Source organism: Balaenoptera borealis, assembly GCF_965194805.1.
Source record: "Balaenoptera borealis genome assembly, chromosome: 8".
Classification (NCBI taxonomy): Eukaryota; Metazoa; Chordata; class Mammalia; order Artiodactyla; family Balaenopteridae; genus Balaenoptera; species Balaenoptera borealis.
In genome coordinates this window covers 71,791,965-71,819,914 of record NC_138865.1, presented here as the reverse complement: position 1 = coordinate 71,819,914, position 27,950 = coordinate 71,791,965, and the positions used below count along the sequence as shown (strand labels likewise).

Sequence of the window (27,950 nt, the reverse complement as noted above, 5' to 3'; positions counted from 1 at the left end):
TGGGAAGCAGCTGCATAGCACAGGGAGATCAGCTCGGTGTTTTGTGACCACCTAGAGGGGTGGGATAGGGAGGGTGGGAGGGAGACGCAAGAGGGAGGAGATATGGGGATGTATGTATATGTATAGCTGATTCACTTTGTTATACAGCAGAAACTAACACACCATTGTAAAGCAATTATACTCCAATAAAGATGTTAAAAAAAATTAAAAATTAAAAAAATTTTAAAAACTCCTCTTAGACAAGGTAGTGTAAGAGCATGAGGTCTAGAAATCCTGCAGACATTTGCTCCACCAAAGGGAGAGCCTGGAGAGCCAAAGGCAGGGAACACCTGAGGATGAAAGCAATACCTCCTAAGGCAAAGCAGAGAGGAGGGAATATTCAGGTATCACTAAGCTGCTGGATCAAGGTTCACCTGAGGCCAAAACTACTTCAGTTAATGTGGACCAACACATTCCCTTTATTGTTTAGGTCCCATTTCAGCTAGTTTTCTCTCATTTGCAGCACAAAGATCCTGACTGATACAATCTCTCTGTGAGTCCTGGATAGAGAACTTGCATTCCTAAATACAGGCACCAACTTACCAAACAATTTTCCTCCATGCTAGGATATAAACCACTGATGCAATCGGGGACTCTAAAAGAACTTGGAATTCCAAATGACAAACTTAAACCTCAGGCAGAAACCTGATCAGAGATGAGATGAGTGGACTCCCAGGTCTGAATTCTATCCTCACCTGCATAGGGCATACAGACAGGAGCTGACACCATTTCTTTTTCTTTTCCTTTTCTAAGCATCGATATCTTATATACAACTGCCAGCACATTATTTACTAAAAGATCCCATTGTACTTAATTGGTATCTTTTATGTTTCTGCTCATCAGTGTTGTTTGTCTACGATTAAAAACTCTTAGAAGGAATCATATCAGCTTCACCCACTTTACACAGAATGTTATGGAGAAAGGCTGCCGAAACCTGATAAAGGTTTTTTCGTAGAGCCACTGCTGATCTTACCACTGCAAGCAAATCCTGAGGTAAGGGTATAAAATTCAAATGCTACCTTGAACTCCAGTCAACATTTTCCTGGAAGTCTTAAATTACAGCCAAGAACAGCTTCTTCCAGAGCTTTACTAAACAGTAGTGATGTTCAAGGTCAAATTACAAGACATCTTGGGGTTGAAATTAATTATGCTTGTCTGATGTCATCCACCACACACATAGGTCCCCCAACACAGACACACACACACCAATAGACACAAATGACATTCTGATATAATCAGAACGTTCTCCTGCTCTCAACAATAAGGAACAGCAAAGAAATTATGGGACTTGGAATTAGACAATCTGGCACCAGTCTTGACTGCTTCCTTCTTGATGGGCAACTGTAGGCACGTTACTTAATCTCCAAATATTATATTTTTTCTATAAATAAAATGTTGATAATAGCACTTGATACAAATACTTCTGAGGGTTTGTGTGAATATCAAACAAGATACTGTAATGGAATCCACTGTAAATAAAAATGCATTCCCTCTTTGTGCTGAGCAGGCAAAACTTTGGGGCAGTTTCTTGATTCCCCTGTGCATGTTTTTTCGATACTATTCTTCCCTCAGCCTGATGGGTAAGTGAAATTGATGATACTTAGCAATTTAAGCAGTGTTCCAACAGGTTCAGCTTAACACTACCCTAACAGGTTGAGGTTTAAAATCCATTAGAAAACATTTTTTGGTGAGAGTTACAAAATTCATTTCAAAATATAAAGCGAATACAAAACGTCCATTTTTTTTGTACAAAAAGCTCTTTCACTCCAGGAGGATCTTCAGGTCTGAGATGATTTATCATTATCTTCCATCATTTAAAAGCACTGTCAAGTGCCAAGCTTCTCTGGCTGCTTGACAAAGCATACAGTTACACTGACTAAGCAAGAGTTACGTTGGGCTATCCTGTCTTCCTTACATATTTACATCACTAAGAAATTTGACTAATGACCTTGAAATCTTAGAACTTTCAACTCTAAATGGAATTCTTTTGCAAGACAAGCCTGCAGGTAGTACACTGATGTTCTGGCTCACCACAGAGAAGGAGACAGTGTACAGCGATTCCAAAGACCACTGGACTCACCTGAACCAGCCAGTGTTTACTGACGGTCTGGTAAAAGCAAGCCTTGATGCTGGGATCTGGGGTCATTCAAATAGAGTCATGATCCATGACTCCAATCATAAAGGAAGACCCAAAACAAGTTCTTTGTTTTGCTTTCAAATAAATAGGGTTTGATTATTTTTATCACTTTTATCAAGGTATAATTGATATAAAATAAAATTCGCCAATGTTAAGAGTATATAGTTCCATGAGTCTTGACAGATAGGTAGATAGATAGAGTTGTATTACTACCACTATAATTATGATATAGAACATTCTTATTAGCCCAAAAAATTACCTCATGCCCCTTTGCAATAACGAATGGGATTGATTTTTAAAGTGTATAAATATTTTAAGTCACAAAAAAGAAAGGAGGATATTAACGAAATGCACCTGCCAAAAACCAAAATTGAGATAATAAATAAAAGCAGGTCATGAAGTCAACATTCCCGTTGGGGACCAACTGCATTCCACTTAGCTCTAGACCGAATGGCATTGAAACCCCTGCTTAAAATGATCTTTAATCCCCAATCACCCAGAGTGGTGTAAAGGAACTTCTTTCAGTACTGGCAGAACCCACCAATGGTCAAAATTACTTGTCAAATGCCAACAAGTGCCAAGTCAGTGGAAGGGCTGAGAAAAGGATGCTGGACACCATTAACAATGACCATGCCTTTCTAGAAACAAAACCAAAGAGTGGCAAAGAGTCCTTGCAAATATAGCAGGCCAGAGAAAGCTGATTTCTAAAAATGGTTTGTCTGCGTTCACATGGAAGGGTGATGATGATTATATATTTTGGAACTGAAGTCACTTAACGCTCATCCAAAATTGTTTTTCTGACCAGCACGGAGAGCAAAAACCCAAGACAGCTCTGAACAACTGACAAAAGATGGTTTATCCAACATCTCCAAAGCTTTTGCAGCCTCTAGTCTTAAATGTTACCAATTTAGTCCTCTCACCTTAGCTAATTAATTTATAAGTGCCCTCTACTAAACGTAGGCATGAAATTGCTTTCTCATCTGACACCAGCTCTCAGAAATACTGACAAGCAGGCTTGAATCACTGCCAGCATCCTCTCCAATAGGTGAACACAAAAAGCATAGAGGAAGGCAATGCTAGGCACCCTCAAACTGTCCTACTTAGCTCCTCACTCCTCACCCTACTTAGCAGGGCAAGGAATAAAGAAACCTGAGCTTAAGTTCAGGCTGTGGTTTTTAGTTATTGACTAGGAAATAACTGCTGTGTCGTTGCTTCCTTTTATCTCATTTTTATTGTTATAATCAACACCCACATATCATTACTAAAATCCAACTCACTACAAACTTACCTAAATGTAAATTAAAACCATAAGTCAGGCACAGTTTTATTAGACCCAAAAAAAGACTGTGCAATTATACATCATTCATTTTCTTCTTATCATTCAGTATACTTACTTTCCTGTGCAACCAGGTGATAGCATCGACCAATTTAATTTGTAAAAATGTCCAAAGAAGCATGTTTGTTCGTAGAGTTGTGGCACTCTAGTTACTTTTTCTCCCAAATAAAAAGTATCCAAAATGGAAAAAAAATCTCATTCATTCATTTAATAAGTGCATACTGAGAAGCTATTCTATGCCAAGCACTGGCTAAAACCTTCACCTTTGGGGGGTTTACAGGACATTAGGAAACAGGCAAGTACATGTTTTCAATGTCTGTGACAATTGTGATAAAAGGATCTCTAAAGAGCAAGTTCCATGTATTGCTTTGGGGTAGAGAAACATGACATCAAAGGAGTACTTACTAAGAAGGTGATGCTGATTCAAGTCTTGAAAGATCAGGAAGAACAAAGTGGGGTGGGATGGGGCAAAGGGAACACATTTCAAGGAAAGACAGCAGGATGTGCAAAGGCACCTCAGTGTGAGAGGCCATCAAATTTGGGAAACTGTAAGCAGCATAACACGTCTAGAGGGCAGGATAGAAAAGGTAGGCAAGAGTGAGATGCAAGTAATCCAGAGATTATGCATGTTTTAGAATCAGGAGATAGGATCTCATGCTGCAGGCTTTTGAAGCCACCAAGGCATTTTAAGCAAGGGAGGGAGGTGCATGGCTCTCTGCCTTAGAACAATCGCTCTTGAGGTGTTCTAGAATATGGACTAAAGAAGAGGAGGTCTGGGGCCAAGGAGACCAGTTCCCTGACTATTGCGATAGTCTAAGCAAAAGATTATGAGAACCTGAACTAGGAAAGGAAAAAATAGGGATGGAGAAGAAAGAATGATTCAGGAACTATTTAAGGGATTTTTCTAACAGAACCCAGTGGCTAATGGTGCGTTGGGAATGAGGAAGAAGTAGAAATCTAGGATTATGATAGGTAAGTCACTCAGATAATAAACATAAAAAAGAACAATTTTAGGGAAAAATTTTTAAAAATTGCCACTTACACATAATAAATTTGAGTTGTATATAGCAAAGCTGTCTATTGACAGCAATTTGGATATAGAACACAGGGGTTCATTTCTGTCTGAAGAAAAAAGATGAAAATTAGAAGTGCCTAAAATTAACAAGGGCCTAATATCCAGAATATACAATGAACTCATGCAAATTCATCAAAAAGGGGAGAAAACCATAAATAGAAAAATGGGCAAAGGACAAGAAGAGACAATTGATAGAAAGGAAATCCCCAAGTATCTCAAGCATCTGAACAGATGCTCATTAGTAACATGAGAAATGAAAATTTAATACAGCAATGGTATATTACTCTCTATCTATTCTACTGGGGGAAAATTAGAAAGCTAGACAATAAAGATATTGGCATGGTCTTGAAGATGCAGGAACTGGTGGGCAAAGCAGGCTAGTGAAGCCATTCTAGAGTACAATCTAACACAGGATTTGGTCAAATTAAGTATACACACTGCCTCTGACCCAAAAATTCTGCTCTTGGATACACATGTCAAAGAAATTCTCACATAAATCCCTAGGGGCTATTCATTGTAATGGGAGGTAAGAGGCATCCTGAGTGTTCACAGCTGAGGGAACAGGGGTGACCTGTGGATACACACGATGGACTGCTATGCAGCAGTTAGAAGCAACACACTAGACGCACACAGAGCCACTGAGGAAGAGAGCCATAGAGGAAGAGGAAGCCATAGAGGAAGCCTCTTCCTCTATGGCACACAGGTCTTTAGTGGAAAAAAGAAACCTAATACAATTTATTATACAGTACTAGTCACAATCATTTAAAATACATGCAAATAAAACAACATACACAAACAAAAGGACACCCAATAAACACACATTTGTGGTTGTCTCTGGGGGGAAAGGTAGTCAAAGAAAAGAGAAATACATTAATTTTTTAATAATAAGAAATGTCTCCCATTGGACAAATTACGAAAGGAGTATTCAATGATGAGCATGATTAACTCAACTCACTACACCCAAGTTCCAAAAAACTAGGACAAGGATAAGACTGGGAGACAAGCAGGTAGAGATTACCAGAAAGACTGGCCATTGTGCTGGGTATGCTGCTTATTCTTTGTTTGCCCCCTTCCACCTTAAGAGTCCCCATTACATTCTATGTCCATCTCTGCCCTATTCACTTCCCTAGGAGGCTGAGCTCCACAGGTTACCCTCTGTCTACCAGTTGGGTTTGGTCAAGAGGATGTATCAGCAGGAAATCAGAGGGTGGGAAAAGAGAGAAGTTGGGGTATTTATACCTCCCTGACAAGCTCAGTCCCTGACAACTCCAAACCTCACCAGGCTATGGTTACCCTGATCCCTCCCTTGACCCTTTAGTCCTGGGAGAATTAATAGCTTTTTGATATTGTGAGTCCTGGGATACCTCTCCATCACTTCTTGATTTTTTTGGTTTCCTTCATTATCTTCACCCATACCTCTGTGGACCAGGTCATTAAGTTACTATTACTAAATTCTTTTTAGCAAACCCTTTGGAGGGTGCCATCTCTTTTCTCCCTTGACCCTGACCTAAATAGCTATGGAGAGTTTTAGGGCAATAAGTACTCCAATAAAGGGTTTTTTCTCTCATAATTCCTATCACTCTATAGCACAAGGGATGTATGGGAGACTGAGTAATTACATATTAGCTCACAACACTATCTCTCCCCTTACTGCCGTGCATCCTGACTGATCTTGGAGACAAAATAGCACAGATCTAAAGGATGTAGCAAGGACCAAGGTCATCGCAGATCAGTAGATACTTGCATACTTGCGGGATTAACACTGTTTGGATTCCAACGACCAGCTGAATATGTTTAAGATAAAGCATACATATTTCAGATTGGGGATTGGCAACAAATAGCTGTAGACTACATTCTGAAAAAGTAAGTATTTTCACATGTGTTATGGGCCATTTCTAATCTCAGCATCAAAGCCAGGTCCATCTGCACGTTTCCAATCTTTGGTCCTACCCATAACCTCCTCAGCAAGTCCTTCCCTGGCTACCTTATCTTAGTAGGATGTTCCACACCCGCCCATTATTACTACACCAAGTTCATTTCCCCTGAACATGCATTACAATTTGTGCTTATATTTTCTTCTTTACTTGTTATTACTCAAATTCTCCATTAGACTGTAAGTTCCATCAGGGCAAGGGACAGTTTTCTAGGACATAGAAGGCCCTTAATAAATGTTTCTTGAGTGAATAAATGGTGAACAACAGGAGTGACACAAAATACAAAAAGAGAGTAGAAGAGCACTAATTCCCTGCACCATCATGTTTATGGGTGGTGGACCTTATATGGCAGACTTTGTAGTCAAAACATACTTTTCAGATCTCACTCCCTTGTAGTGTATACAAGGATGCTCGCTGTATTTGAGACTCTAAATATCTCTAATGAGGAGATTTCAAGTCTGAGTGTGTTTGCCTTGCTTAAAACAGCATTCAGCACAGCCCCAAACACAGATGGGCACTTCATAAATATTACTGAAAGACGATGACACTGAGGATTATTTAATACCTCCTCATGGGGTGGAGACAGACCTTGGGCCACAAATATAGTTTGAATGTGCTTTACTTCTCAAATAATTTGAAGCAAAATGATTTCAACAACACAGATTCATCGGCAACCACAAATCAGACACATTCAGAATGACAAAGCCCCAAAAGAATGCCATTTTCAAGACTGAAACTGTATTATTCTGGGGTAAATGGAATCCTTGTTTCAGTGATACTGTAAGAGCAGAAATTAAAGATACTGAAAGTCTTCCCTCGGGGAACAAGTTATCTGTGAACAATGAAAGTTTGTCTGAATAATTCATCAGCTTCAACGATGCAGGCCCCCCCTTATTCGGGAATTCCAGGAGTTTGGGCAAGTGCATCATTGAATGTGTCTCAGCCACTCCGTTGCCATTCTGCGGGGGACTGGAATTTATGGGTACATTCCTATGATTTTATTAATTTAAAAAATAACCTATATGGGAAACCACTGTCAAGATAAAATTTTGAGGGTGCATTTATTTTACTAAGAAGAAAGAAGCTTATAAAGCGTCCATCATGAGAATCCACCTGGGACTCCACAAGAGATCACATACCCAAAACAAAATCACCACGTCAGAGCCCCCACAGAATTCTGAATCCCAACCAGCAAGCATGAATAATCCTTTTAAATGGTCACTTACATATCAGAACAGGTCCTTTGTGAAATTTCTAAGCAAGGCCTCTGGTTTCTGACTGAAACAGAGATTTATTGGGAAGGGGGGATGTGAAGTGAAATCGAGAACTACTGGGAAATTTCCACGAGAAAAGAGGACAAATGGTTTTTGTTGTCAGAATAAAACCAGCCTCTCCTGGCCAGGGTTCGGAAAGCTGCTGACTACCCCACAGGAGAGTTGAGCAATATTTTCAACTGGTTTCTCAGGGACCATCCTGATTAAGTTGTAGTTATGGGGCAGATGCAATAGTTTCAAATCCTGGGTCGCTGTCTTATTAGCTGTGTAACCTTGTACAAGTCACTTAACCTCTCTGATAATTGGTTCAACATCTTTAATATGTTGAGAGTTAATGCCTACCCAATTACCTTACTAAATTATTGCAAAAATCAAGTGAGTTCAAATTTCTGAAAGTTCTTTCTAAATTATAAGATTCTGTATAAGTGGAAGGTGTTATTAAATATGCTCGCACAATATTAAATACCCCACATAGGACTCAGAAGCTTCTATGACTCTGGGTTCTCCATTTCTAGAGATGGTCTGGTTTTTCCTTTGCTCTCTACAGTTTTACTGAATCTTTTTTTTTTTTTTTAAAGAAAGATATAAACAAAGGCAAAGGGGAAAAAATGGAATCATTCGTCCTACTTTCTGGTGCTGCTAGGCAAGAATTTTAGGCTGAGGCTTGGTTCATTACCATGACTTGATATCAATATCACCTGAGGGATAGAAGTAAAATAGGGAGCATCCAAAAGGTGTGTGATTCATCTCCCCACTGATGGAAGAATAAAACATCAATTTACAGGAATCAGTTATATTTCTAATTACTAGCAGCAAACAACTGGAAAATTAAATTTATAAAACTATTCCATTTACAATAGCATGAAAATATATAAAATACTCATGAATCAATTTAACAAAAATTGTGTAAGACTTCCACACTAAACTACAAAACATACGTAAGAGAAATTAACCTACAAAGTATGCAAAAGAAATTAAAGAAAACTAAATAAATTGAGAGATATATCACATTCACGGACTAGAAATCTCAATATTATTAAAATGCAATTCTTCCTAAATTGCTCTATGGATTCAACACAATCTCAATCAAAATCTCAACAGGCTCTGGTAAAAAATGACAAGTTGATTCTAAAATGTATATAGAAATGCAAAGGACCTAAGATACATAACTTTGTCTATATGGAGAAAAAGAAAATAGAGTTGGAGGAGTCACCTGATTTAAATATCTACTTTAAAACTTCAATAATCAAGACAATGTAATATTGGCATAGGGATAGACAACAGATTAATAGGACAGAAGGGAGAATCTTGAAATAGACCCACATATATATGATCAACTGATTTTTAACAAATGCATCAAGGGAAAAGTAAATTGTTTTCAATAACAACTGGATATGGGGAAAAAGTGAACCTCACACAAAAATTAATTCAAAATCGGGACTTCCCTGGTGGTGCAGTGGTTAAGAATCCGCCTGCCAATGCAGGGGACACGGGTTCAAGCCCTGGTCCAGGAATACCCAACATGCTGCGGAGCAGCTAAGCCCGTGTGCCACAACTACTGGGCCTGTGCTCTAGAGCCCGCTAGCCACAACTACTGAGCCCACGTGCCACAGCTACTGAAGCCCGTGCACCTAGAGCCTGTGCTCCACAGCAAAGAGAAGCCACCACAATGAGAAGCCCGCACACCACAACAAAGAGTAGCCCCTGCTCACCACAACTAGAGAGAAAGCCCGCACGCAGCAATGAAGATCCAATGCAGCCAAAAATTAATTAATTAATTTTCAAAAATTAATTAATCAATTTTCAAAAATTAATTCAAAATCATCATAGACTTAAATGTAAAAATTAAAACTACAATGATTCTAGACGAAAACATAGGAAAAACATCTTTTTGACCTTTGGGTAAGCAAAGATTTCCTATAGAGGATAAAAAAAGTATATACTAATAACTATGTAAGAAAAAAAATTGGCCATCATCAAAATTTAAAACTTATGCTCATCAAAAGACACCATTAAGAAAAAAAAAAATGGTTCTGAAGAACTTAGGGGCAGGACAGGAATAAAGACACAGACATAGAGCATGGACTTGAGGACATGGGGAGGGGGAAGGGTAAGCTGGGACGAAGTGAGAGAGTGGCATGGACTTATATATACTACCAAATGTAAAATAGATAGCTAGTGGGAAGCAGCTGCATAGCACAGGGAGATCAGCTCGGTGTTTTGTGACCACCTAGAGGGGTGGGATAGGGAGGGTGGGAGGGAGACGCAAGAGGGAGGAGGTATGGGGATATATGTATACGTATAGCTGATTCACTTTGCTATAAAGCAGAAACTAACACACTATTGTAAAGCAATTATACTCCAATAAAGATGTTAAAAAAAAAAAATTTGAAAAGGAAAGTGACAGGGAGAAAATGTTTGTAATACATACATTTGACAAAAGACTTATTATCCAGGGAAATCCCTGGTGGTCCAGTGGTTAGGACTCTGCACTCTCACTGCCAAGGGCCTGCTTTCAGTCCCTGGTCAGGGAACTAAGATCCCACAAGCTGGCAGTGTGGCCAAAAAAAAAAAAAAAAGACGTATTATCCAGAATATATAAAGAACTTCTATAAATCAATAACAAAAAGACAAACAGTGCATTTTTAATTGAGCAAATACATTTTGAACAGGTACATAACAAAAGAGCTCACAAATGGACAATAAGCATATGAAAATGAGCTCAACATCACTAGAACGATGTAAATCTAAACCAAAATAAGATCATATTTTGCACTCACTAGAATGGTTAAAATAAAAAAGACTGATGACACCAAATGTTGTTGAGGATATGAAGCAACTAGAACTCTCACACATCGCAAATAGGAGTACACGATGGAAAATAGTTTGGCAGTTTCTTGTAAAATTAAACATGCATCTACCCTACAATCAGGATTCTACTCCTAGAAATTAACTAGAGAAATGTAGATGTGTCCACAAAAAGACATGTGTAAGAATGCTTATAATGGCATGATTCATAGTAGCTAATAAGTGGAAACAACCCAAATGTTCATCAACAGGAGACTGGAAAAGTAAACTGTGATATATTCACACACTGGCATACTACACTGCATGCAACAAAGGAGGATGAACTAGTAACAGATGCAATGGATGTGGATGAATCAAAAAATATATATTAAATGAAAAAACCAGTAACAAACGAGTACATAGTATATGACTCTATTTATGTGAAGTTCAAGAACAGGCAAAACCTAAATACGGCAGAAGAAATTATGACAATGGTTGCCTAAGGGGCATTGCAAGGAGGATGGGGGAACTATAGGGGGTGACGGGAATGTTCTATATCTTATTCTGGATGGTTGTTACCCAGATGTATACATTTTTCAAAACTCACTGAATTGTAGCCTTAAGATTATTCATTTCACTGCATATAAAATTTACTTAATGAATGATTGAATGAATGGTAACACCATGCGGAGATAACCACACAAATCCAGAAGGTGGGATTCTGCAGGACAACTGGTCAGGTCTCTTCAAAAATTACTGTCATTAAGTAAAAGATAAAGGGGTTGTGGTAGATTATAAAAGACTTAAGAGATGTAACAACCAGATGCAATGTATGGTGTTAGACAGGATGCTGCTTCGGGCAAACCCTCTATTAAAGACATTCTGGGGACACTCGGAGGAAATTTTAATATGATCTTGGCTTTAGATGACATAAAAATGTATTAATACAAAGTGGGAGATTGTTGATAGGAAAAAAACAAGTTACAAGGCAGTATGTACTTTCAGATCTCCTTTTGGTTTTTACAAAAAGGCAAATATATATTATATATTATATATTATATTGTGTATATTATATATGATTTAGAACTATGTATGTATATTATATATGTATATAAAGAGATTCAATAGGGAATATACATTTATCAGTTAACATAAGTAAGTCAGGCAGAGAGATATGATGTTTACATTTTCTTATTTTTCTGTGTTTTCTAACTTTCCACCATAAACAAATACTGCTTCCACAATAATATATGTTGCTTGAAAATATTAGTCTCTGAAATTCACTGTTTTATAAGACAAGGTAAAAGATGGATGGATAGGGCCAGGAGAAAGAAACCTCAGACTGTTCTATCTACTAAGTGAGTCTCCTATTGGGCATTTTCCATGCGTATCTCATTTCATTCTCACAACAAACCTATGATGTATCTTCCCCGTTTTTATATAACTAATGATGATACAAACGAGCATTTTAACATAATATTACCTGACCTCAAGACTCATGTTCTTTCCACCTCACTTACATATTTAGTAAGTTTTCTTACTAAACATTTGTGAATTATTTACTATGAACCAGGCATTCTGTTACATGTTTTACAAGAATCACCTCATTCCTACCTCATAACAATCCATGTAAGGATGATACTATTATAATCCTCGTTTTAAAAATAAGAAAACAGAGGCACAGAAAACAAATAAGTCCCCCAAGTTCCCAACAGCTAAAAAGTAGCAGAACCAAGAATCAAGTTCAGGCCACCTGATTCTTCACACGCCTACCCAGTATACTACAGCATGTCTCTAAGTTCCCATGCTTTCAACAAGCTCCCAGTGGAGTAGGGGAGTATGAGTGACAGCTACCAGCAAAGGGAACACTGACGTCAGAGGCCTGCCATGAAGGCTTTCATGGTGACATCCTTGCTTACCTGTCCAGGGCTGTGCTGGTGGGCATACTCCTCCCAAACCCTCGGACCCCCATCTGACGGAAATACGGAATGCAAGAGAGGTTGGCAGCAATGATGGCCAGGGAGTCAGAAGGGCTCACGAAGAAGCCATTTTGGCCTAGGATCATATAACGGTCCTGTGGGAAAGAATGTGTGAAAATGTTCAGGCAAAGGCATCTGCCGCCAGCAGCCCATTCCCATCATCATTACAAGCCACTTTACTGCCATTCCACATTTAAACAACATAAAACAACTTGAATGAGGCCAAAGAGGGCATGGGAAACCAAGATCTCTGAATATTATAGGGCCCACGATCTTGACACGACTAGGAATATATCCCACCTGTCGAAATGTGGATGACTTCCTCAGGCTTCAGTAGCCTCTATATTCTTAATTCACACTTTCCCCCAAACACAATGCAGAACAGAGATTATTGCTAAAATAGCTCGTTTCTTAAAATGGTGATTTCAACAAAATCAGCCATAATAAAGATGTATGAATTTTTTTAAAAAAGAAATAACCTCTTTATAACATAAGCTTACTTGAAAAAAGAAAAGTAATGGCTATTTAAGCGCAATACTTGGCCATTAGATAGAAGGGCAGATGCAGAGCCAGTTAGGGTTCATATGCCCCATACATGTCAGCCCCAGAGGTATCCAATAGTTCTCTGGTTTCCAGTGCTTGGCTCATTATATAGCAAGAGGATCAGCAGGCAGAAAACTTTCCTACTTACCCCATCAGCATCAAATGCAGCTCCAAACCCATATTCCCCTCCTTTCATAGCTTCCAGAAGGGTCGTTGCATATGTCAGGTTGGGGTCAGGATGCTGCCCTCCAAAATCTTCCAGGGGAACACAGTTGATTGCAGAATTGGCTGGGGCCCCCAGCTCATCACACAGGACTTTTCTCACATAGGGTCCCATAACTGAAAAAAAATACACAGCAATATGAGATCTTTGCAGAACCTCTGCCCCCCCCAACCAAGGGTGTTTTGCTCTGCTTAGAACAAGAAGGTTACTTAATAGCACAAGAAAAAAAAAGATAAATTCTACAAGTTTTCTCAAGACACAACACAGAATAATATTTACTTCAACTACTACTCATTGAGCATCTGCTATGTGCCAGTGACTGTGTTAGGCATATAGAAGTTGTATTCAATAATCCAGTTCCATGAAATTTCTCTCCAAAACTTATCTAAAATATTGCCAGAAATAAATCAACTACCTAATGATTTATTGACTGTTACTTTTTATGTATGAAAAGCTTTAGCTGAATATATGCAAAAGCACTAATAGGCTCTAGCAACATTCTTTGTCTCTACAGTTGTTTTAACTCTGCCAAGTGTATAATTAAACACTGTAAAACACTGAAGCATATAAAACTAAGCACATTTTACAAAATAAATGTTAAGGAGTTGTGTTTTCCAGTTCAACACACATTCGTGGAGTGCCTAACACGGAACTCCTATGTGAAGAATGGAGGGCATCAAGGGACGCAAAGCACCCAATTCCGACATTACTGGGCTCTCAATTTAGCAGTGGGATGAGTCAAATCTACAGGTGAGTGACTGCAATGGTAAGACTACTTCTATTGAATGTATATTTACGAAATAATACGATCCAATAGCTTGAAAGAAGAAATGACCACAGGCAAGGCTTCAAGAAGGAGGCAGCATTTCTGGGAGGACTTGGAAGAATATAAATTTGACAGGAGTGAGGACGCCATCCAAATGGAAAGAACACTATGAGCAAGGGAATGGAGCCTGGGGTAGAACATACAGCAAGCACATCTGGGGATTAGCACATAATCCTGTTGGCTGAAATATATCAAAGTACTGCTTTCCATTTATTTTCCACTAATACAATTCAAACCTCAAATAGTGAACATCTTTTGATTTTTCCTGCCCAGCACCCATTTCCCCTTCCTCCGGTAGCAGCATCTTGGGTTTCCTTCGGGGAACCAATCCTTTTCCCATCTCAGTTCATGTGATCAGGATGTGGCTAAATCCTACTTACCCTGAGGCTGGGGAGGTGACCTAGGTCTGCCAGTCAGTATCCTCCATCCCTCAACCAGAGTGACTGATTCAGAGATGAACACACAGTACAAGCTAGGCAATGAGGCTCAAATCCAAAACATTGCTCAAACTATTTGGAAAGAGAAGCTGTCTTCCCTCTAGGCCAGATAAAGCTAAGGTAAGAAACTGAAAGAGCCTTTTCTGGGGAAAAGAACCAGCCCAATAGGAAAAAAGCAAAACAGCCCAGCCAGAAGACCTCAGAGTGAAGCCCTTGGAAGATAAGTTCCACACATGGGCTCAGAAAGTTCCACATATGGGCTCAGAGCTCCCAACAAAATTTTTAGTGCCTCACTCTTAAACATGTCAGGCAGCCAAGGACCACCAAATTGTTGAGGAATGCATTTAACATGAGACCCAAACAAAGAGAGTAAAGGGCAACCTGGAGAAAGCAGAAACTACACAGAGAGAAAAAATATTTTAAAGTATATTTCAGTCATATCCTAATAGAGATCAACAAGATGTGACAGAATGGCTATAATTGAAGAGACTGACAATACCAAGTAGTGGTGAGGACATGGAGAAACTGAAGCCTTCATACTCTGCTGGTATTGCAAACGGTACACTTTGGAAAACAGTTTGGCAGTTTCTTATTAAGTTAAACATATACATCATATGACCCAGCATTCCCACTCCTAAGTATTTATCCATCCAAGACAAAGGAAATCATATATCCCCATAAAGAACTTGTTCATAAAGCTTTATAGAAGCTTTGTTTTATAGTAGCCAAAACGTAAAAATAACCCTAATTGTATCAACTGGTGAATGGATAAACAATATGTAGTACATCCTTACTATGGAATACTACTTAATAGTAACAAGAAATAACTACTGATATATACAACACCATGAAGGCATCTCTAAAACATTATGGTGAGTGAAAGAAGCCTGAAGAAAAAGGCTACATATTGTATGCTTCCATTTATATGGCTTTCTGGAAAAGGCAAAACTGGGGCAGTTGGGGGGGCGTGGTGGACAAAAAGCAGATGAGTGATTGCCAGGGACTAGGGGAAGGAGGAGGGGTAAGACTATAAAGGGCCGCAAAAGAACTTGTGGAAGTGAGAGAAATATTGTATATCTTGATTGTCAGAGTGGTTACATGACTATATATGTTTGTCAATCTTCATGAAACTGTATACCAACAAGGTATCAATTTTACTACATATAAATTATATACCTCAGTAAACCTGACTTATTAAAAAAAGATATGGCATTCATGAAAGATGAATAGGAAGCTATTTTTAAAAAGAGATTATTTGGAAAACAAAAAAAAAAGTTTTGGGAAATTAAAAATATGATAGTGGAATGAAAAACTTAATGGAAGGACTTGGAGATAAAGCTGAGGAAATCTCCCAGAAAGTAGCAAAAAACAAAGAGAAGGAAAATGGGTGGTGGGGGAAAGAATAGGATAATGAAAGGATCAGTCAAGCAGGGCCAATATCTAAACAACAGCCATTCTGGAAAGAAAGGAAAGAGAAAAAATAATGGAGGAAATCATCCAAGAAGTAATGCAAAAATATTTCCCAGAATTAAAGGACACAAGTTTCTAGATTAAGAGGATCCTCCAAGTTCTCAGCACAATAGAGGAAAACAGTCTCACACTAAGACTCATCATTGTGAAAAGAAGGAACACTGAAGATATGTCAAAGGCCCTAAAAGCCTCCAGAAAAGAACAAAGAAAGATTTCATACCATAGATTAAAAATCAGAACAGCATCAGATTTCTCCAGTTCAGTAGGAATAGCTAGAAGACAATGGAGCAATGCCCTCAAACTTCTGAAGAAAAATAATATCCAACCTAGATTTCTATATCCAGATAAATAGCAATTCAGAGTGAGCACAGAAAAAAGGCATTTTCAGATATGCAATGACTCAAAACATTCACCTCCCATGAGCTTTCTCTCACAGAGTTCCTGGAGAACTTGTTCCAGGAACAAGTTTTGGAACTTGTTCCAAAATGTAGGAGTAAATCAAGAAAGTGGAAGACAAAGGATCCAGAAATAGGAGAGTCAGCATAAGAAAGGGGTAAAGGAAATTACAGGATGATGTTAAGTGGAGATTCAAGGACAACAGCAGCTCACAGAGCAACCAGTGCAGAGCAGAGGAGATCCCAGGTCTCCAGGAAAATGAAGTGAGAGAAGATATAGACACTGGGAGAATATGAGGGTTAAGAGTGGTAAATACACTTCACAAAACCTAAAGAGTGAGAAAACAGGACAATTACTAATTCCACAGAAGAAGTTGTTCTGTAAGGAAAATATAATTACAGTATTTTGCTTGGCTCAGCAGTGTTATGATAATGTAGACAGTAGATACTGATCTTCCCAAAATGATGATATAATTAGTTTAAGGAAGTGTGCTTGGATTTAGTGACTGGAGAGGGTGAAAAAGAGCTACAACCTCATCTTCCATGGTATGAAGTCAGTAATGCCCCAAACTGAAAAATCAACAAGGAGCATTATATTCATAGTATTCAGTAACAGGAAGATCAATACTTTAAAAAAAAACAAAAAAAACAAAACACTGAAAGAGTTTTAAAAAAAAAGGTAGCCTCTGAAAAGTAGGAAATTGGGGGAAGGAGTTGGGAATGGATTTTTTCATAATAAACTTTGAACTATTTGACCTTTTAAACTGTGTATGTATCAAAAACAATTTTAATAACTACAGTTTTGCTATCTCCATTCTAACAGGCATAGCCTCAAAACCTTTTGCTCAAGCTTTGTTTTCATTTGCATCAAAAGAGAGAAATTAGAGCCCTGAACCTTTCCAGAGCATCCCAAATACCTGAACACACACACACTGTATGAATATCTATAAATCCAGCCTTCCTCTTAATCCCAGAAACCCAACACACATTGAGGTCTCCTTTACCATTTCTTGCCCACCACTTGGTAGGAGAACACGCATTTACCTCCGTGCATGGCATCAATTCGGATCTTCAGTTGGCTGGGCCCAGTCAGCAAACTCTTGATGGCATTAAAGTCAAAGATGGTCCGAAGGAGGTTGAGATAGATATCCACTGGGTCCACTATCTCCACTAAGGATAGGGAAGCAAAAGGAGACACCAGTGACTACCCATGAAGGATACTTGGAAGCATAAAAAAAGCATGAAATTAGGATCACAATCACATCATAACCCCACACATTTACATGGGAAGCGAAGTATCCATTTGCAGACAAAATCACAAATTAAAGCACAATCAAGATGCTGCAAAGTTTGCAGGTGATCAAAAGGTGTCAAAAATCTCAAGTTACAAACTCTTCTTTGCAAGTGAAAAAATCAACCACAAGAATAAAGTAGTTAAGATAAAACTATGCCTATTGTCGCTACTCCCACCTTCTTTCCCTCCCCCAAACTGCAACACCTCAATGCCAAGAGGCATCTTGGCACACCCAGTTGCCTCTCCTGTGGGGAATGGCCAAAGAATGACTCAACTGGCCTGAAACAAATCAAGAAGTGACCTCCGCAATGACCCCTACTTTCCAAATGCCATGGTGCCAGCCAGATCCAGGTTCTGAATTGGCGATGGAGGATATTTTTCTGAGTTTGTGTGAAGTCTCCTGCATGCCCAATCTAGTACCAGTTTCAGGGTGAGTGCCAGATATTTAGAAATCCTCATTAAACACAAATGTTCTCCAGTGTCCTGCACCACCCAATGACCAGGCATCCAAAACAAGTCTTTTCTCGCTTATTTCACAGATTCGTAAAGCCCAGAATACATCACATTTTTCAACCTTGGCAATCAGTACATAATTAATACTCAGAAAGTACTTTTCCTAGAAGTAATAAATATTTTATTTTAGGCACTAAAATTTGTCCACGAGCCCTGCTTTTTAAATTCGTGGTTAAATTTTGAAACTTATGTATGCTGTTTCTCAAATTTTTCAAAAACATACTACTTTAGAATCCTGAAATACTTAAACCTGCACTAAAGATATTACCAATCCACCTTTAATAATTTTTAGTAAATCCAGGTGCAATATTTGATGGATGAGACTTTATATGTAATATGAAACTGTCCCTTCGTCTAGTCAAATACATGTCTAAAAATATTTTTTCTTGCACTTAAATCAAGGCAGTATGTGTGTCCATTCAAATATAATGTAATTACCGTTTACAGAACACAGATAGTTTTTAATCATCTTTTGATATTTGGAGGATATTAATCTATAAAATAAATTAAAAGTTAATATATATGAACTGTACATCTAAAAATGATTAACATGATGTACTTTACGTTACATATATTTTACCACAATAAAAAATTAATCTATAAAATAAAAGGTTATGGCCTGAATATGTTTGAAGTTTTACTCACTCTACAATTTAGGATAATATTTTTGGCAATTATTTCATTCTGGTTCTTTTCAGAAATTCCTGAACCACTTGTCTAAATACATTTGGTATTTATAGCAGATAACACATAGTACCAAACAGAAATGTAAAAAACAAGGAAGCAAGTAGAATTCCATGAAAACTGAAAGTTCACATCACATAGTTCATGCTCTTCATCCTTTAAGGTGAAATGTCAAAGACCGACTTGTTTCCAATTAACTCAAGCCTTGCTCAACATTTAAAACATCAAGAACACAGTACATAAATTATCTCAAATAATTATCTCCAAATTCTTCTTGGGAGCCAGGGAATGTCTCTTATCTACCTCGTGGTATCTGTAGCATTGTAGAAAACTCACCAAGCTAGCAATGTGGCTGGAGCAGTGGGCCTGAATCTGAGCTCACCAAAGATCTGGGTCTCTTGGACAACAAATACAATTGTGAAGATACCATAAATAAATAAATAAAATTTCTTCCTGATGGTAATACCTGCTTTTTCTTAGTCATCTTATTTGCCAGTCCTTCTAAACATATGTAATCAAGTACATTTAAATCATTTGTTTACCATAAAATATCCCTTTCGGACTTCCCTGGTGGTGCAGTGGTTAAGAATCTGCCTGTCAATGCAGGGGACACTGGTTTGAGCCCTGGTGCGGGAAGATCCCACATGCTGCAGAGCAACTAAGCCCGCGCACCACAACTACTGAGCCTGCACTCTAGAACCCGTGAGCCACAACTAATGAGCCCGTGTGCCACAACTACTGAAGCCCGCACACCTAGAGCCCGTGCTCTGCAACAAGAGAAGCCACCACAATGAGAAGCCTGCACACCACAACGAAGAGTAGCCCCCGCTCGCCGCAACTAGAGAAAGCCTGCATGCAGCAACGAAGACTCAATGCAGACATACATACATACATACATACATACATACATAAAATTTGAAAATAAATAAATAAATGAAATATCCCTTGCTTTTAGTTGTCAAGCGATTGTGCAAGCGTGTGTGTGTGTGTATGTGTGCACACTCCCAACTAGATTAATAAAATCAGGAACTGTTGCCTCCAATAAATATCACATGGTTTTCAATTAATTTCTGCTCACTAGCTAAGCAAGCAATTGACTCAAAATCTTCCAAGACAAATGTGGTAGAGTTGGCCCAACACCGTGACTCCAAACAGTCCATTTCAAGCTCTTTTCTGTCCCTAAAATACCATGTGGCCATGAGCCAGGTATTTCACCTTTTCAACTAAATTAAATTAATTGTAGAATAAGGGTATCATCTTAACACAAACTGGATTTAAGCTTATAGGGGCATTGAAGGAGTAAAAAATTGTTAGTTTTATTGCTACTTATATGCCTTCTAGGAAAAAGCAATAGGATAATACAGAGTGTGAAAAAATGATATGCATATACATGGCATTAATGTTGTTATATGGTTCAATATTAATCTACAAATTGAAAGGTTATAATGGAAGACTAAGAAGCTTTATTCATTCTACAATACAGGATAATATTTTTTGACAACTTCATCCCAGTTTTTTAATTCTTGAACCATTTTCCTAAATCCATTTGGTACTTTGTAAATTCCTTTGTAAAATCTCCTAACACGGAGTGTGATATAGAGCAGGTGATCAACAATTGTGCATTGAATCAACATGAACTGCGTGGTTCTGGCTTGGAAAAGAAATGCCTACCTTCCATGGGAAATTTTAATAACCCCACTACCTTTTAAGGTCTCTTCTTAATTATCTAAAGCATTTCGGTATGTTCACCTTAATTGCTTAGAAAAGCAAAGACACGTTTTGGCTTCACAGCCTATTCCTGGAACACTGTAAAAGAGTCAGCCATGAAATGTTCCCTATGTCAAAAATGATAGAGAGTTTGGAAGGTCGTTTTTGAAAGTTTGCCAGTTCTAAGTATCTTGGCTGCTCTCATTTCCCTCTGCACCACACTCAGATTACATCTACTTATCAAGTGCCACTCCCGAGATTGATAATTCCATCACTTTCGTGTGTGCTTTTCCCTGAAGAAAAAACCAGAGTCACCCCCATCCACGGAGTTATTCTGATTTCTTCAAAATACAGTTTCTCTGTTACCTCTAAACGGTTTGAATTTGTTCTCCAGGTCAAACTCTTGTCTTCCTAGTCGAGACAGGTCGATTCGTAAATCAGGGCATATGGTGTATTCCTCGATTGTTTTGCTGATCTGATAGATTTTGTCTGAGACGACATCCGGCGCAGGACCTAAAATTCGAAAATAATGCACCACCAAAAATAAATCTGCTTAAAAATTCAATCAGAGGAATGTTAGCTCCTCCTCCACCAAGCAGGAGAAAGATTCATTTGTGCTCTAGACAACAGTCAACAGTTCACAGTTCGATGTGCCTCGATATTTCTTATCTTTCCACTCTGGAGGAAACGCGGCCAGCCTCACCTGTTCCATGTAGGCCACTAACCCACATGTTTGTTTGTTTTAATCCACATTAAACAATGTGGACATTCTAAACAATGATATGTCTTCCCTAAAAATAGTTGCACACCTGCCAGGGAGACCTGGTTATGTCATCAGCTTTATTCAGGATATGAGACACAAACAGGATATGCATTTGACAGAACTGAGGGATTCCAGATTTTAACTGCAGCTTCCCAAGTGCACCTAGAGAAAGAAAATACGATTTCTACTCCCAGATCTGCTGCCTATTTGATGCATAAGCTGACCAGGGTACATTATTTTCCCCAACTCACACTCTGTAGTGTCTCCCAAGTTTTTAAAGTGAGGTTTAAAATATCTGATGCACTTCCTCACAAGGTCAAGCTGACAGTTAAGGTCAAGTGATAGGCTTTAAATGAACTGAACATGAAATCAATGGTTGTCCTCCTTTAATTTTTCTTTTCTTTTTAATTTTTATATCTTCATGCAAGCAACTTCAGGTTTTTTACAATGAGTTTGGGAATCAAATAAATAAGTAGATTGAAAGATCTAAAACGTAAATAATTGATAACTTTGTGTATTGACCTCACTCACCAGCTATATTATAACTTTCTACTGAACAGAAATTATTTCTTGATTTCTTTTATATCCCAGCGCTTAGAGCTACACTGTCCAATTCAATAGCTGCTGGCCACATGTGGCTCTTGAACACCTGAAATGTGACTAATCAAATTGACATTGCTGCAATTATAAAATACACATCAAATTTTGAAGAGTTAATAGAAAAATAGAATACATTACATTAATAATTTTTATAGTAACATGTTGAAGTGATAATATTTTGGATATATTAAGTTAAATAAAATATATTATTCATTTCACCTGCTTCTTTTTACTTTTTTAGGTAGCTACTAGAAAAATTACAAATGTGGCTCACAATATATTTCTTTCTTTTTTTTAACATCTTTATTGGAGTATAATTGCTTTACAATGGTGTGTTAGTTTCTGCTTTATAACAAAGTGAATCAACTATACATATACATATATCCCCATATCTCCTCCCTCTTGCATCTCCCTCCCACCCTCCCTATCCCACCCCTCTATGTGGTCACAAAGCACCGAGCTGATCCCCCTGAGCTATGCGGCCGCTTCCCACTAGCTATCTATTTTACATTTGATAGTGTATATATGCCCATGCCACTCTCTTCGTCCCAGCTTACCCTTCCACCTCCCTGTGTCCTCAAGTCCATTCTCTATGTCTGAGTCTTTATTCCTGTCCTGCCCCTAGGTTCTTCAGAACCTTTTTTTTTTTTTTTTTTTTTAGATTCCGTATATATGTGTTAGCATATGGTATTTCTTTTTCTCTTTCTGACTTACTTCACTCTGTATGACAGACTCTAGGCCCATCCACCTCACTACAAATAACTCAATTTCGTTTCTTTTTATGGCTGAGTAATATTCCATTGTATATATGTGCCACATCTTCTTTATCCATTCATCTGTCGATGGACACTTAGGTTGCTTCCATGTTCTGGCTATTGTAAATAGAGCTGCAATGAACATTGTGGTACATGACTCTTTTTGAACTATGGTTTTCTCAGGGTATATGCCCAGTAGTGGGATTGCTGGGTTGTATGGTAGTTCTATTTTTAGATTTTTAAGGAACCTCCATACTGTTCTCCATAGTGGCTGTATCAATTTACATTCCCACCAACAGTGCAAGAGGGTTCCCTTTTCTCCACACCCTCTCCAGCATTTATTGTTTGTAGATTTTTTGATGAGGGCCATTCTGACCAGTGTGAGGTGATACCTCATTGTAGCTTTAATTTGCATTTCTCTAATGATTAGTGATGTTGAGCATCTTTTCATGTGTTTGTTGGCAATCTGTATATCTTCTTTGGAGAAATGTCTATTTAGGTCTTCTGCCCATTTTTGGATTGGGTTGTTTGTTTTTTTGATGTTGAGCTGCATGAGCTGCTTCACAATATATTTCTATTGGACAGTGCTGCCTTAGAGCATAGCACTGTTACCGTCTCCCAAAAAAGGTTCACTGAACACATAAAAAGGAATAATGACCAAACTCATCAAGTTGCATACATTAAATATGTGCCAGTTTTTTATATATCAATTACATCTCAATAAAGAGGCGGGGCGGGGGGGGGGAAGGAATAGCAATAGCACCATTTCAGTGGATGGAAAAGAGCCTAGTAGATTTTACCCACATTTTCTCGTATAGGAAAAGTGAAGACCACAAAGAAGTAAACATAGCCCTTCTCAACTTCACTCCTTACCATTTTTTATTCTTTTGCAAAACTTAAAAAGTAAATAGTGTTATTTAGTTTTTGCATTTTTTTATGCTTGCCAGATGACACATGTCTATCCCTCTGCCTCCCAGGCACCACACTATGTTCTTGGGATGTTTCCATCACATTTTAAAAGTCTCCATCTGAGTCTGTTTGCCAAAGCACACTGATTTCCAAAAGCAACATTGATAACCTCTGAGTTCATCAACATCCTCTGCATCCCTTCACATCTTCCCAGTTCTTGACATCTTCCACTCCAGTGACTTCCCTCTTCATTTTAGTCAATTCCTAGTACAGTCATACCATAAGTATGATTGTCTTTTGATATGCTTCTTGCAAAAATATCAACTTTGAGTATCTTAATCCCACAAATTCCTAATCTTTCATCTACCCTACTTTGTACCCCTGTGAACCTGTTCCTCATTCCTACACTGATGCCCAACATCACTTGATTACTCCCAGGCCATCGGTCCATTTCATTTCACGGGTCTCTTATCCCAGAAGGACCCTATGGTCTAGCATTTGAGCCTTGCCTTTGTTAGGATAATAAGACAAGCCAACATTTGTTGAAACGTACACATACCACATTTCACATCATATGTGGAATTCAGCGTTCACAAAAAGCAGATGAAGTAAGAATTATTAGTATCCTCATTTTCCAAATAAGGAAACTGAAATTGGAAGAGGTGACCTTAACAAAGGTCACATCACTCGTGTGACAGAGGCTGGGTTTGACTCCTAATAGTCTGATGTAAGCTCAGACGCTCTTAACAACTACCAGTCACCTTATGCTCTGCCACGCCCACACTGCCACTCCCCAGTCCCGGGACATCACCATCATCTGCTCCATTGCTGCTCTTCCCATACTCCCCCCATGCATTGCTGAAGGCAGTCATGAAATTACACCAACTGGCTCCCCCAAAGAATGAGACTGCTTAACTTCCCCTCGGTCCTCACAACCCCTCAGGAATCCTCAACAAATTTCCCAGAGGACCTTTTAGAAAACATCTCCATTTATCCCCTTCTCTATCCTTTCCCCATTATCTTAGCAAGTAACATTTCCTCTTCTTTTTTTTCAACAGATATAGGCAACTATTTCCCAAAACTTCCACTCTGTACCCTCAAAGTGCTTCTTTCCCCCATCTCTGCCTTCTTACTCAGAAGTTCTACCTACTTCTTGGAATCTAGGTTCCAAATGAGCTCCACAGCTTATGAGTTCTGTGACATTGGACAAGTTTTTTAAACCATGAGGATTAAATGAGAACATGTATGTAAAGTTCTGACTATGAAGCTTGGCACACTGTAATTATTCAAAAAAATCAGTATTTTTATTACTGATTCCTTTTGTCCTCTAGCACTTTCTCCCCTATTTAACAACATGCTCAGAAAGGTCCTGTCCTCTAAATAATTTAAAAGCAACATAGCTTTAGATGTGTCCTATTTCCCTGGATGTGCCTACTAATTCTATAGACACTTCGCTTTTAACTTACGCCATAAGATGTATTTGTATGACACCCAATAGAAGAGATGAATGTCTGCAACTTCAGATGAAGGATAACATGGTAAAACTCACTCTAAGTGGGAAGAAGCCAACTGAATCTCTCTATGCCATCAGGAATGTTAGTCTCATTAATGATGCCAAGACATGTAAACATGAAGAATTAAATGTAAGAGGAAGGACTTTCAACAGAGTTAAAGGCTAAACGATAAGTTCAACCCCCTCCCCCTATTCAGGATATGACTGAACAGGTCTCATAACCTCCTGTAATTCGGTCTACAAAATGGTTATTTAAATAATATCTTCCCCTTTTATGCCTCACAAGTTATCATAGAGATGACTGAGATTCTCTTGCAAGATACGAAGTCAGACATTAATTTAAATGCTTAAATACGTTATTTAGTTTGGCAACTTATATATTACATTGCTCTACAAATTGCCACTTTCTGAGCTCATGAAATGTCCTGTGTTATCAGTGTGCAGAACAGCTACGCATTGCATATTTTTTCCTGAAATATTTAGTAGCTGCTGCAAGACTAGATGTCGGCCCTAGGTGTGCTTCTTAGTGAAGCAGGGTTTCTTGAATCACACTTTCAAGAATGAGGCTCTTCATAAGGTGTTTTTTTTAACACTTGATGTGAGTAATGTTCTTTCTTTGGATAATGTCCAAAATGGCTGCAAGGAGGGGGCAATCATGTACTTCTCCTTCAGGACGTGCTATTTTGCCTGGGCCAGGAATGCTTCATAATGGCAACAGTTGTTGGTTAAAATTCAGCTCCCACCCACATATACACGAAGACTCAGTATTCTAGATTAAAAGAGATTTAAGAGACTTAAAAACCAAATGCAGGGGGGTGGGATGAATTGGGAGATTGAGATTGACATATTTACACTACTATGTATAAAATAGGTAACTAATGAGAACCTACTACATAGCACAGGTAACTCTACTCAGTGCTCTGTGGTGACCTAAATGGGAAGAAAATCTTAAAAAGAGGGGATATATGTATACGTATAACTAATTCACCTTGCTGTACAGCAGAAAGTAACACAACATTGTAAAGCAACTATACTCCAATAAAAATTAATTTAAAAAATAAATAAATAAAATTAAAATTTAAAAAAACAAATGCAATGCATGGTTCTGGGATAAATCTTGGTTTGAACAAAACAGATGTAAATAACATCTGGGGGATACTTGGAAAATTCTGAATACAGATTAGGTTTTAGATGATATTAGAGAATTAGTATTATTTTTGTTAGGTGTGATCATGTAGTTATATAGGAATACGTCTTTATTTTAAAGAGATGTCAGAAATATTTAGGTGCAAAATATCTTCATGCTGTAATTTACCTTAAAATTCTTCAGAGGAAAAAAATAAGCAAAATGGAAAAACAAAGTAATGGATACATGGTATCCATTTATTATCCTTCCTACCTTTATATACGTTCAAAAAATTTTTTAGTTCACCCCTATACACATATCCCACCCTACTAGGACTTCTAAACTATAAATTTCTATAAATATAAGAAAAAGTGAAATAATTCTAGGCATGTCAGTGAGAGAAAGTCAACACTATAGGAAAGAGAGAATGTAGGACTTATGCTAAGGAGTCATCTGTCTGACCATGTGATCTTGAGCAAACAGCCTCTCAGGGCTTTGATTTGTTCACCTATAAAATGACAGGAATGATCTAAATGATTTTGAGGGTCTGTGCCAACTTTAAAATCCAGAGTCCTTCCATGTCAGATAAGCATCAACATTCAACCGTTTCACTGTGCTGAGGAGTACAGAGGACCAAAATGGGTTTGAGACCCCGTTATGCCATTTCCTCGTCATGTCACCCTGGGCGACATGATGCTAAATTTTATGTGTCAACTTGCTTTGGCCACAGAGAGCCCAGATGTTCATTTAAACGTTATTCTGGGTATGTCTGTGAGGGTGTTTCTGGATAAGATTAACATTTGAATCAATAGACTGAGTAAAGCAGATGGCCCTCCCCAGCGTGGCTGGGCCTCATCCAACCCACTGAAGGACTGGACAGAACAAAAAACTGAGAAAGGGAGAATTCACTCTCCGCCTGACTGTTTCCAGCTGACACACTGGCCCCTCCTGCCTTCAGAACTGGACTCAGACTGGACCTTACACTCTGCTGCTTCTCAGGCCTTCGGACTCAGATCAGAACCATACCATCCATTGGCTCTCCTGGGCCTCCAGCTTGCTGACCAAAGATCTTGGGACTTCGCTGCCTCCATAATCACATGAGCCAATTCCTTATAATAAATCTCTATACAGATCTTCCTCAACTTACAGTGGAGTTATAGTCCGATCAACCCATTGTAAATTGAAAATATTGTAAGTCGAAAATGCATTTAATACACCTAACATCATGGCTTAGCCTAGCCTACCTTAAGAGTGCTCAGGACACCGACGTTAGTCAACACTTTTACAAAATCATCTATCACAAAGCCTATTTTATAGTAAAGTGTTGAATATCTCATATAATTTATTGAATACTTACTGAAACTAAAAAACAGAAATGATTGAATGAGTACAGAACGGTTGTAAGTGTATTGGCTGTTTACCCTTGTGATTGGGTGGGAGCTGCATTCGCTGCCCCTGCCCAGGATCACGAGAGAGAATCATACCACGCACACATTGCTAGCCCAGGAAAAGATCAAAATTCAAAATTCAAATGAAGTAGTTTCTATTGAATGCATATTGCTTTTACACCATTGTAAAGTCAAAAAATCTCTAAATCAAACCATCGTAGGTTGGAGTCCATCTATGTGTCC

At 38.4% G+C, this 27,950-nt stretch overlaps 1 protein-coding gene across 1 annotated transcript in view; it reads right to left on the bottom strand.

The window, feature by feature from the left end:
* The window catches only part of PGM5 (phosphoglucomutase 5), a 188,435-nt gene that overhangs the window by 135,208 nt on the left and 25,277 nt on the right, over positions 1 to 27,950 (bottom strand). Inside the window, exons 3-6 of the mRNA XM_082403675.1 lie at positions 21,020 to 21,166; positions 17,500 to 17,625; positions 13,253 to 13,443; positions 12,502 to 12,656 (exon numbers count right to left, since the gene is read on the bottom strand). Coding sequence (XP_082259801.1) covers positions 12,502 to 12,656; positions 13,253 to 13,443; positions 17,500 to 17,625; positions 21,020 to 21,166 — 619 coding nt within the window. The remainder of the gene's footprint in view (positions 1 to 12,501; positions 12,657 to 13,252; positions 13,444 to 17,499; positions 17,626 to 21,019; positions 21,167 to 27,950) is intronic.